Below are 12177 nucleotides of genomic sequence, written 5' to 3'. Positions count from 1 at the left end.
GTGAAATCGGCTCTTTTCTTTGCCCCGAACCGGACCGAACCCCTCTGCGCGGGGCCATGTAGCGTCGGCCGTCGGTTCTGCGCGAAAACATGTCCGGTTCGGGTGTTTCCCAGAGCAGCAGGTCTCGTTTCCCCGCCGCCTCCTCCTTCTTCTTCTTCTTCTTCTTCTTCTCGCGTTATGGATGCCTGTGGAATGGTGTCCCTTCCAGATAGCGTGGGAATAAATCAGTAGCAGCTCCAGCGTCCGTCGGGTCCGCCTGCAGCGAAGAAGGAGGGGGGGGACACCGGAGGCCGGGCTGGCAGCGAACGGTCCCGGTCCGCGCGCGCGCTGGGGGATGCGGACGGCTTCGTGAGCCCTGCGCGTCGGATCCGAGTCCGCGATGCGGGAGTACAAGGTGGTGGTCCTGGGCAGCGGCGGAGTGGGCAAGTCGGCGCTGACGGTGCAGTTCGTCACCGGCACGTTCATCGAGAAGTACGACCCCACCATCGAGGACTTCTACCGGAAGGAGATCGAGGTGGACTCGTCCCCGTCCGTGCTGGAGATCCTAGACACGGCTGGGACCGAGCAGTTCGCCTCCATGCGGGACCTGTACATCCGGAACGGGCAGGGCTTCATCCTGGTCTACAGCCTGGTGAACCAGCAGAGCTTCCAGGACATCAAGCCCATGAGGGACCAGATCATCCGGGTCAAGAGGTAAGGCTGGGGCCCGCAGCCGGTGGGCGCAGGAAGCTCCTTATATGGTCACATTAAAGCCCAAACTTCAAAGAGTTTCTGTCTGTTAGCAAAATATCTCACGAACCGCTCGGCGAACTTCAGTCAAACTTCCAGGAAATATTAACTGGATCTGCATCTATACCTGATTAGCTTCTGGAGCCAGCCCAGTTCAAGATGGCCGCCGCAGCTAATCAACCTTGGCTGACACAAACAGCTACAGCTCAGTCAATTTTTCACACTTTGGCTTCAGATTTGGTGTGGTGGTAGCTGAGACTGATCCCCATCACGTCCTCTGAGCGCTACTGGATCGAGTGAGATCTGTGTTTGATATGACGCCATTAACTGCATGCTGTCAGCTCTGTGTCTGTTAGCAAAATATCTCATAAACCACTGGGTGGATTTTAATGAAACTCTCAGGCAGTAGTCATTGTTTGTGCCTCTTCAGCTGATTAACCTCCGGAGTCAACCCAATTCAAGATGGCCGCCACAGCCAACTGAGATTGTTAAATACAAACGTGGCTATGATTCCGCCAGCTCTGCACGCATTAGACTGAAATTTGGCGCGATGGTGGCTGAGAGTCATTCACGACACGTAATCCGAGCACGACCCGTTGCGCCTGGACGGTTGAGCGTCAACCGCGATTTGTCTGTTAGCAAAATATCTCATGAACCACCGGACGGGGTTTCAGTGAAACCTTTCAGAAAGTGAGCATTGAACGCCCGTCTTCAGCTGGCTGCAGGTAGCCAGCAGAGAAACGACTGTAGATACTGAGCTGAGATGTGGAGTGGTAGTAGCTGAGAGTCGTACGTAAAACGTGCATCGAGGACCAAAATGGCTGCAGCTCGGAGCGTTTCTCAGCTCGAGGCAGCATTTCTTCAACAGATGTCAGACCCGTGACGGATGCCTCTTCTCATCTGTGTAGTTTTTGGTTTTTGTGAGAACTTTATGTTTCCCGTAAAGCTGCGCCCGCCGCCCGTCGCCCGCCGGCCCGCCTCTACGACGGGATTTAACCGGGAGCGGCTCTGATCGCTCCAGCCGTGACTCAGTCCGTCCGCTGAGCTCATCTCCTGGACGGGAGGGAAATGGACTGGAAGGAAATCTGTCATCATTTTTTTTTGGTGTATTTTTGGCTTGAAGCCTCCTTTAATTCATCAGAGGCTGCCGTCCTGAAGGCCTCACCGGGGGGGGGGGGTCGGTGCAGCTTTCCCCCCTAAAAAGTAATAAATTCCTGCTTTTTATTTCACAGCAGCGATTAGAGGGAGGCTCAGATCGTGACGCTCCGGGCTCCGTTACCTCACCCCCCGCCTGTCTCCCCCGTCTCCCCTCCTCCCTGACTTGTTGCTGAGCCGGCGGCGGCGGCCCCACACCGGGACGTGCCCGCTGCCCGGAGCTTTAATAGGATTGTGTTTGGAGGCCAGAGAAGACGTCGTGTTCGCTGTTATCTGTGAAAACAACATCTGGGTGTAGCCTGGCTTCCCGGCAATCTGATCATCTCCTCAGCCTTTATCTCCCCCCCCCCACATACACACACACACACCACCAAGCACTTAAAAATGAGTTTTCACGCCGCGCTGATGCTGTGTCTAATAGCGGGAGGAGGACGTCATGCTCAGCCGAGTGGAGGAAAAAGGGCGGAGAGGCTGAAACTACGTATCCCAGGAGGCACTCTGGCTGTTTCTTGACTGGGGGGGGGCGTTCGTCGCCATACCCTGACCTAAAGGGATAATTCAGGTCTTTTGGAGTGAGGCTCTGTGGAGACATTAGCTGCCTTGTTTGGACGCTTCTTCAGCTGTTACTTTAACTACTGCATCAAAACGTTCGGCTCCTTTTAGCTTTGTGCTAACCTTAGGACAGAGACGGGCGGGGGTCAGGACACCAAACGTTGGGTCAGGACAGAGACAGGCGGGGGGTGGTGGTCCTCCAGATGGTGGTCCTACAGGTGGTGGTCCACTTCAGCCGTTTGCTGTCAGAAGCCGAATCGAAGCCGTTGAGAACTTTGAGAACTCGTGTTTTCACAGCGATCGCAGCTTTAATGTCGTCCGATTTGCGGCAGGAACGAGTCTCTTCGGGAGCGAACGCAGAGTCTCGTTTCCGTCGGTTTCTGCCACGCCGCCGAACGTGAAGCAGCAACAGATGTGCTGGACGGAGACTTTGTGAGCTCGGACGATTAACGCAGCAGGTGGTCGAAATAATGCGTCGCGCCTCGAGGCTGAACACACACACACACACACACACCACCCCCGCAGAGATAAACGTTGATGTTTTGAGGTCGACGGGTTCAGAGTTGGAGTAAAACTTCTGCTGATGAGGACTTCAGGAATGTTCCGAGACATCCAGGGAAAATGTGTGTAAATCCTCCCCTGCCTGGCCACCAGCTGCTGGGAGCTCCTTAAACCGAAACGGCGTCTCTGCCGCCGCAGGAAGTCTGCGTTTTCCGCCAAAACTGCCGCGGCACGCAGGCCAGCGATGCTGAGAGCTTCCACGATCGCCGGCCTCCAGCTCTGGAACAAGTCAGCAGTTTTGGACGCTGTCCTGCCTTTTTCTTTCTTTCTTTATTATTCGGCCAGTTAAAGCTCGGCGCTGGACGACAACTTTGCTGTGGCGTCAAAAGGAAACATCGGCGCCTGTTCTAAGAGGTCGTGGCGGACATATTGAGATCTCATCCCCCTGAAAACAGAAAAAAGTGCTTATTTTATCAGTTGGGTTGCATAAAGTGTCAATAAAAACAGAATGCAAAAATCTGCAAATCTTATAAACCCATAATTTGGAGCAAAGTAAACATATAAAATGTTGAAACTGAGAAATTGTTATTTTTATGAATTTTTTGGGTAATTTTGAGTTTTGTTGTTCAAAAAGCTGTAAATATAATCGGTACAAATAAGAAACAGCTGGGGGATAAATTAGAGGTTTAATTGGGTTAATTGGCAGTGGGTCGTTGGAGGACTGGGTATAAAATCCTCACTCAAACCCACAAATGTTCATGAGCTCCGAGAGTCGAGTCGTTCATCAGGTAAACTTTTCAAACGGGGAGATTTCCGTCTCCGCTCGGAGAGAAACTCTGATCCGTAAGAGTTAAAGAAACTGATGTTTTATTCAGGAAGACACGACAGCGAGCTCCGCTGCGTGGATCCCCGGCGGTACGGACTTCTTCACGCTGCGCTGAGCAGCTTCCTGTCCTCCGGCGTAGGAGGAGCAGGAGTTACACAACGAAACAGTCCGGGAAACAAACTCCCTGACCGGAGAAGCTGCCGGTTAAATATAGAGTTCCTCCTGTCGGCTTGCGTTTGTCTCGGCGACGCTCACGCTTCACGCCCTCCGAGGCGACTCCCGAGGTCGGCTGCCCCTCGAGCGTGCGGCGTCCCCCGGCCTCCTGGCTGCGGCGTCCCCCGGCCTCCTGGCTGCGGCGTCCCCCCCGGCCTCCTGGCTGCGGCGTCCCCCCGGCCTCCTGGCTGCGGCGTCCCCCCGGCCTCCTGGCTGCGGCGTCCCCCCCGGCCTCCTCGCCACCTCAGCTCTTCTCGCAGCAGAGCCGTGTGGCAACAGGCCACCAGTTTGTAGAAAAAGAGTCTAATTTTCTCAGCAGCAGCAGCAGCAGCAGCTGATCGATACTCCGGGCCTGAAAGCACTTAGCAGTGATGGATGATTAGAGGCTATTAGCTGATCTGCGCTGTTACGCGTTGGAAGAATACACCCACAGTAACTGACGTTCTGCGGCTATTTAATGAGAAAAAAGACACACAGCAGGTCTATTTGAGCAACGCCACATTAGGTTAAATGAATTTTATGTTATATGTTCAGAAATGACTGAGTTGTAAAAACGACAATCTGCGTGACATCACGCCATGGTTCCAGTATCTCGCGCTCAGAGTATGTGTTGAGGATGACTCTCAGCTACCGCCACGCCGAATTTTAGCTCAATATCTCTAAATTTGACTGAGTTTGAGCCGTTTTTGTGTTTGCCAAAGTTGGTTAGCTGTGGCAGCCATCTTGAATCGTGTTGGCTCCAATTATTAATCAGTTGAAGAGGCACATCCAGTGATCACATCCTGGAAGTTTCATTAAAATCCATCCAGTGGTTCTTGAGATATTTTGCTAACAGACAAATTGAATTGACTTCAACTACTTTGTGGCAATTTTTTAGCAGTCTGTTAGCAGTTAGCATAACTGTTGGGCATCAGTCTCATCTACCACCGCGCCACATTTCAGCCTAATATCTGTAAAATTGACTGAATTGGAGCCATTTTTGTGTTCTGTAAGGTAAGTTGGCTGTGGCGGCCATCTTGAATCGGGTTGAACGTGTCGTTTCTGTTTTCTGCTAACGCTCGCCGCACGCGCTCAGAGCAGCACATTAGCTTCATTCAATTATTCACCAACTTCTCCATTACTGCATCTGATGGAGGAGACGGGCGGGAAAACAAGCCCCTCCCCTCCGCGGGTCTTTGTGTCGGCAACCCTATTCAAGATGGCCGCCGCAGCCAACTGATCTTAGAAAACACAAAAATGGTTACAACTCGGCCAATTTCATAAGTATTAAACTAAAATTTGGCGTGGTGGTAGCTGAGAGTGATCCCCAACACGTCCTCTGAGCGCTAACAGATCGTATGTAATCTTAGCTTGAAATTTTGCTGTTATCTTTTTGGAGTCAACTCTGTCTGTTAGCAAAATATCTCATGAACAACTGGACGGATTTCATTGAAACGTTCAGGATTTAATCGTTGGATGTACGTCTACAACTGATTAACTTTTGGAGGCAACCCTATTCAAGATGGCCGCCGCAGCTAACTGATTTTAGAAAACACAAAAGTAGCTACAGTTCAGTCAGTTTTACAGACACAGAGCTAAGATTTGGCGTGGTAGTAGCCGAGAGTCATCCGCACGTGACGTTAATCTGAAGGTTCGGCTGGAAAAACTCAGCGTTACTCTCCTCTCTGTCTCCGCAGGTACCAGCAGGTGCCGGTGGTGCTGGTGGGCAACAAGGTGGACCTGGAGGACGAGCGGGAGGTGTCCCCCAGCGAGGGCCAGGCGCTGGCAGAGGACTGGGGCTGTCCCTTCATGGAGACGTCGGCCAAGAGCAAGACGATGGTGGACGAGCTCTTCGCCGAGATCGTCCGGCAGATGGACTTCTGCCCTCTGCCCGACCGGAGGGAGACCTGCTGCCCACCCTGCAGCGTCCAGTAGCAGCCTGACGGAAACCACGGCGCCAATGTGTTAGAGGAGGACAAAACTAACAAACAAAAACAAATACCACTTTTGCTGTTTCTACCTGCTTTATGTATAGAAATTAAAGCCTGCTCTCTGGACAAGAGGCATCTTGGGAAATGTAGGAAGTCACTTATGAGAGGTTGGGTCGGATTTGTACTTGAAAGAACGATCAACACTTGACCTCCGGCGTCGGAGCGAATCCTCCCGAGTTTCCCTAAAAGCACCGTGGTGCCAAAGCCATCAACCAACAGGATAGTGGTGCTAAATGCTGGGAAAGCAGCCATAAGACCCCCGAACGCGGGTCTTTCGTAGCCCTCTTTTCTTCCGCTTCTTTCCTTTTTATTTTATTTCTTTCTGTCGTCTCTCTGCACCTTCCTGGGCCGTCTCGAGCAGATCGGTCCAACGGGAAACAAAAAAGAAGCAAATCTCCTCGCAGCGGGCTCGCCTAACTCCGGATGAATGAATGTTGAAAGTTGTTAATGTAGAAAGTTGAAAATAAACGCACCTTTTTTGGGGGGGTGGGTGGGGATTCACGCCGAAGACACGTCGACACGCCGTGGACGACGTGTGCATGAAGCCCCGTTCCTTTACAATCAGCCTCGCCCGATTGGACGGGGCGGGACGGGACGGCGGGGGACAGTTATTCGGGACACTTGTCTTTTTCACGCTGCAGACGATACAAATGCCTTGTTACATGTAGACGACCGAGTGTCGGTGTGTAGCTCATCTATGCTAAAGTCACAGCAGATATGTTAGTAGTTTGATGTCAGAAAACACTTATTTTCAACAACAACAACAAAATAAAACTTTATGCACAGGAGTGTCGTGTGTTTATTTCCTCCCCTGGAAGCTTGACGAGTGTTCTCGATGGCGGCCATCTTCCAGGCGTCCGCCGGCTTCGGCTGCAGGTTCTGGTTCTGGAATTTGGAGGATTTATTAGACGATGGGAGGCGTTGGTGCCAGGAGCTCAAATTTTGGGTTAACACAAAAAAGAAATCCTAAAAAAAACCTGGAATGAGCTGTAAGAATCATTAGAAACTCATATTGACGCAGACGTGCATGCCTAAATTTTTACTCGAGCTCTTGTGTGATCTGTTAGCGCTTGGAGCACGCAATGGGGATGACTCTCAGCTACTACCACGCCAAATTTTAGCTCCGTAGCTTTAAAACGGACCGAGTTGTAACCATTTTCGTGTTTTTTTTTTTTGTGAATAGTTGTAGCGCCATCTTAAACTGGGTTGGCTGCAGAAGTTAATCAGCTGTAGAGGCACATCCAGGGATTGTTCTCTGACTTTTTCAATAAACTCTGTCCAGTGGCTCATGGGATATTTTGCTAACAGACAGAGAAACACGCACAGGCAATTACATATACGTCGCCCTTCATGGCGGCGGGCGATAAACATTTATGAAATTCAGCATGATAGTGTAACAGAAATGAACTACAAACATAGATTTAGTGTAGGGATAAAAAATTAAAAAAAAGCCTGCAGAGTTGGCGCTTGTTTGTAGTGATGTAATCAGTGAAAGCCTAAATAAATCTGCTGCCCACAGCGCCATCCGCTGTCGCAAACTGGAACAGCAGCTCTGCGTTCAGGCCACACGGAACCTTTGGTTCCCAGCCTAGTTTTCCCCCACGGGCCGAAATCGACGTTGCACACTAGACGTGCATGGCGTCCTTCAACTTTAGTTGCTTGTAGCGCGACTTTCGCGTGTTTGCTGATTTTATATGTTTATTTTTTGTTTAATTATTTGCACGCTTATGTAGAATTATTCGTAAACATGGCAACAAGGAGCGCGTGTCACGTTTTCCGGCGACGTAAGTACCGGTTAGCTAACCGTTAGCAGGGCGCGTGAGGGCAGTTTGTAGCAGCTAGCTGCAAAGGTTAAATGTTTTTAACACAGAAGCTCTTTTTGATCGATTTTGCAGGAAACCTTAACATTTATTAGCGTTATTATGATCTCGGGTTGTGTCACTGTCCTAGTTTATTAAATAAATGAGAAAAGAACCAGGAAAAAAACGTTTATTTTCACTTTAAAACGATTTGAGGCGACAGTTTTTCCATTAAAATGTCCCGTTTGTTAAAATGAGTTTAAATTAACGTGTTTTGTGGTGAATAAATTTGAACATTAACGGGGGTGGGTGTGTTAATGTTGACATAAGATTAAAAATGATAACTGATAATAATTTAGCTAAATAACTCTTATTTACTTGGATAACACTGACAAAGATGGACATAAAGAAAGACATGCTGGAAACACAACATTAAACAGAAAATACTTTTCCTTTATTCTACATTCACAGGTAAGTTTGAATGATTTTACCCCTTAACTTTGATTTTAACACTCGTACAAACCCCCCACACCTGTATATGTCAACAAACAAGAGAAAAGTCAATAATTTTCTCAGTTTTATTAGGTTTATAGTTTAAATTTTAGCTCTAATTCTTCTAGGATCAACTAAAAAGTGGATCCTGGGACTCTCTGAAGCTCCCTTTAAAATATGTTTTGCACTTAGTCTCAGTTTACATGGAGTATTTGTTTTAATACGACAATACTATCAAAAAATATGAAAATATATGTATAGGTTTATGGAGAATTGCTGGGTTTTGAGTTGTTTAGAGCACATTTGTATTGAAATCTGTGATAACCTCCTTTAAACTGAATCAACTCCAGTAACGAGGTTTAATGACCTGCTGACGGGAGCGTCTGGAAGTTTACAGGAAGTCACCCGTTTCCTCGCTCTGTTTCCGTCTCAGGCTTTTCAGCCACCGCAGCCGCTCTGCATCCGCCCCCCACCGAGGTACGCGGGCACCGCAGCGCCGTCTTCTCCCGTGAGCAGGCCCGGCAGAGAGCGCTGTACCCCCGCGTCGAGAAGATCGAGGTGTCCATGCAGGGCCCGGGGCTGGACGGCACGCTGCTCATCATGAACAGAGGAATGTCCACGCCGCTGAGCTGCGCCCGACGTAAGTGGAGCAGAAAAAAGGTAAACGTTAAACGGTGCCGCCATGATGTCGCTGTCTGCGTTTCCCTCAGATTTCACGGAGTACCACGTGACGAGCTCAGCTCTGGCGCTGGTGGACGGCGAGCTGTGGCCTCTGAACCAGCCCCTCACCCACTCCTGCACCCTCAGCCTGCTCACGTTCAAAGACAGCGACCCGACTCTCGCCAACCAGGTACGGCGAGAAAGACCAGACGGGTCCCCAAATCCAACTCAGAACTTTTGTATTTTACACCCAGAATCTGGTGATCGTGACCCTTTGCCTTCTCAGGCGTACTGGCGTTCCTGCGCCGCTCTGCTTGGCCAGGTGCTGAAGACGGCGTTCAAGGATGATTATAGCGTGGAGCTGATCGGCACGCCTGAAGTTCCAGGTGAAGGATTTACACTGAGCTCGTGCGGATCAGACGGGGTTGCTGGGGTCAGTTGAGTCCTGATGATTTGCTTCTTCCTGCAGTGACTTCAGGGGCCTTCTGCTGCGACGTGGTCCTCGACCCTCAGCTGGACTCGTGGACCCCCTCTGAGGTCAGTAAGGCACAAAACTGCACCAGTAAACTCGGCCATTTTGACTCGGTGAATTGGACCAAAGACGACCACCTGCATCCAGATTTACAACCTCGCATCAGCTGCACAATAAAAACTGCTTTCTTTTATCCTGTCAACCAAAGCTTGTGTTGGTTAATTTAAACAGCAATTCCTGGATTTAAAAAAATGGTAAAATTAGTTTTTTTATCACATTATCTTTGTTTGTGAAGCTTTAAAACTTGGCAGTTATAGTCAGTAATTAGTCAAAAGGTGCCATTTTTAGCAGTACTTAAATCCAGGTTTTCATTGATTTCTTTTAAAAGCTGTTTTTTATTTCTGTGAGGATGTTGAGGGTTGAACTGATGTGGCTCGCGGGCTGCTGCTCGCCTTATTTCGCCTGTTTATTAAATATAAATGCACACCGCTTTCAAACAGGTTTACATAATCACCCGTCTGTTGTTTTAGAGATGAGTCGAACTGTTTGGTTGATCAGAAACCCGTGTGTCTGAGTCTGCAGGAGCGTCTCACTGATTCTCTGTGCAGGAGTCGCTGCGCTCTCTGACCAAAGCGGCCCAGCAGCTGATCCAGCAGGACCTGGCCTGGGAGCCTCTGGAGGTGGCGCCGTCCGTGGCGCTGGAGGTGTTCTCACATAGCAGGTAGGCTCCCCGCCCCCCCCCGCCGCCCTGCTCTTGAGGCTCTCTGCGTCACAAGTCATTGACTTTGTCTCTCTCAGGTGTAAACAGGAGGAGGTGGAGCGGAAAGCGTCACAAAGTCCTAAAGCCACCGTGACGCTCTACAGGTGATTTGACACGTTTCTGTCAGATCTTCCTGCTTTTCTCATCGTTAAGGCTTTGCTCAAACATTTACTGATTGTTCGCAGGTGCGGCGATCACGTGCTGCTGAGCGGCGGCCCTCTGGTGGCGAGAACGGGTCTGTGCTCCCAGTACGAGGTGACCGCTGTCCACAGCCTGGGTCAGGGCCCCTGGGGCCACCACCGACGAGCCCAGGGCCTCTCTCTGCCTCTGCAGCTGCCGGTAAGGACGGGAAACCTCACAGAGTTCAGCTAATTAATCTATTTATTTAACCAGACATGCAGCTCAAAGTTTTCAGTCCTTTCACAAACTAATTTAACGTCTAGATTTATTGTTTTATTCATTTTGGAATTCTGTTAAATGTCCTGTTAGTTGTGTCCTGAGGGCAGGGTGTGTAGAAGTTTATTCTTTAACCAGCAGAGGGAGGTGGCTGCTCGTCGTAAACAATGAGCTCTAATTCAGCGGCCCCCGACCCTTTCAGCTCCACGGCCCGGTTTGTTATCACGGCCTTTAAAGGTGCGGCAGATAAATACAACAAAATAAAACGATACGAGCAGCATGAAAAACCTAATAAAGGTAAATCCAACGTGTCCTCGCAGCTTTGTTAGCTGCGTTATCAACATGAATAACAGCCTGATGTTCTCTGCCCTTCAAAATAAGAGCCCACAAAGAATCCAGCTCACCATAACCCTGAATCAGTGGAGGCCTGAGTCTGTTTCTCAGTAACCAGACGGTCCCATCTAGTCTTCCAGATGTTTGTTTTTTACTCGTTTTGCTGCTTGTGGGTTTGTTTGTAGCTAACGGATCACATGACCTCGATAAGCGTTCTGACAGCATCAAGAGTCAGAGACGGATGGAGCGGAGAGAATCCGGTCAGTTTTCAAAATAAATGTCGTTCAGACAGAAATACTGTAAGTTAATTATTCTTTCTGTGCGGCCTGGAACCAAATGACCCACGGCCCGGTACCGGTCCGCGGCCCGGGGTTTGGGGACCTCTGATTTAAGTGACTTAATATTCCTTAAATGGATTTTTGGATCCTGTCAAAACTGCTATATGTGATACAGCCTAAATCTCGTGTTTTTTGACACTATATTGAGTCTAAAACTTCTATTAGAAGCTTTGTTGTGGAAGTTCCGTGTTTTAAAATAAAAGTTTTTTATTTATTTAAATCTTCCCATTTAGAGGATTTAGTTTTTCCAACCAGGTAAGTTGATAGAAAAGGTTTAGAATGAGCCAAAACCTTTTTTATTTCTCTCTAGCGATGTTTTGTCGGACACGCCTCCAGACTCCACACGAGTCACGCCGCTCTTTTATTGGCTTTGAGCCGTTTTAAACACCCCTCCCCACATCATGATTCTGCCGCCTCCATGTTTGACTGTAGCGATGGAGTCCACCGATTCATCTGAAGATGGTTCTTCTCATGGAGCGAACGTAGTTCGGGTTCTTTTTTTAGCAAAGTCCAAGCAGGAGACCAAATCTGTCCTCTTGTTTATAGATCCAAAAAGTTTTTTGTATAATATCTTCAGATTTCTTGCATTTACAGACGACTATCTTTAGTTTTTAGCAGAATAACAACAGTCCGTAAATAAGACCAGTGAACCAAATTGAGCGTTAAGGCGTGTTTGAAGCAGTAAATCCTGAAAGCTGGCGTTGTCTCTCTGCAGGCTCATCACACCGTCTGGAGGAAACTGAGACAACGGGCGCAGAAACTGGTAAGAACAATTTCCTGCCTCGATCTGCGGTGACGTCAGAGCTGCGGTGCCGAAGCCGGGCTTCTAGTTTCGGTGCGGTCTAAATGCTGGAGGCTGCTTGGCTCCTGCCATCACTTCCCATATCACAAAGCAGCCAGAGGTTAGGATTTTACACGGCGATTTCTAATGCATTCATTAAAACGCTGGCAAAAAATAAAAACAGTGGGGGGGGGGGGGGG

General features: G+C 49.2%; 2 protein-coding genes across 3 annotated transcripts in view; both read left to right on the top strand.

Annotated features, from left to right (window-relative positions):
• Window positions 1–6: 6 nt before the first annotated feature.
• Window positions 7–6734, top strand: LOC108248772 (ras-related protein Rap-2a-like). Its single transcript, XM_017437747.3, has 2 exons — window positions 7–693; window positions 5653–6734. The coding sequence occupies exons 1-2, from the start codon at window positions 380–382 to the stop codon at window positions 5888–5890; spliced, it is 552 nt and encodes a 183-aa protein (XP_017293236.1). The 5' UTR covers window positions 7–379; the 3' UTR covers window positions 5891–6734.
• A 799-nt stretch (window positions 6735–7533) lies between these two features.
• The window catches only part of mrpl39 (mitochondrial ribosomal protein L39), an 8776-nt gene continuing 4132 nt past the window's right edge, over window positions 7534–12177 (top strand). The window contains exons 1-9 of one of the 2 annotated variants that reach the window (XM_017437744.3): window positions 7534–7730; window positions 8671–8877; window positions 8948–9087; window positions 9184–9283; window positions 9367–9434; window positions 9978–10090; window positions 10168–10233; window positions 10315–10468; window positions 11912–11959. In XM_017437744.3, the coding sequence (XP_017293233.1) occupies window positions 7694–7730; window positions 8671–8877; window positions 8948–9087; window positions 9184–9283; window positions 9367–9434; window positions 9978–10090; window positions 10168–10233; window positions 10315–10468; window positions 11912–11959 (933 nt within the window). In that variant the 5' untranslated portion in view covers window positions 7534–7693. Of the gene's footprint in view, window positions 7731–7776; window positions 8217–8670; window positions 8878–8947; window positions 9088–9183; window positions 9284–9366; window positions 9435–9977; window positions 10091–10167; window positions 10234–10314; window positions 10469–11911; window positions 11960–12177 lie in introns of those variants that run through there. The other variant, XM_037973916.1, reaches the window with a different exon arrangement.

This window comes from Kryptolebias marmoratus, linkage group LG23 (genome assembly GCF_001649575.2).
Source record: "Kryptolebias marmoratus isolate JLee-2015 linkage group LG23, ASM164957v2, whole genome shotgun sequence".
Classification (NCBI taxonomy): Eukaryota; Metazoa; Chordata; class Actinopteri; order Cyprinodontiformes; family Rivulidae; genus Kryptolebias; species Kryptolebias marmoratus.
The sequence above is the reverse complement of the archived record's forward strand: the minus strand, read 5'-3'. Positions and strand labels throughout refer to the sequence as shown.

Excerpts from the sequence above, each read along its gene's own strand:
- LOC108248772 (XM_017437747.3), top strand. The coding sequence starts at position 380 with ATGCGGGAGTACAAGGTGGTGGTCCTGGGCAGCGGCGGAGTGGGCAAG. Across the intron at positions 694-5,652 it reads CAGATCATCCGGGTCAAGAG|GTACCAGCAGGTGCCGGTGG; the intron begins GTAAGGCTGGGG and ends CTGTCTCCGCAG.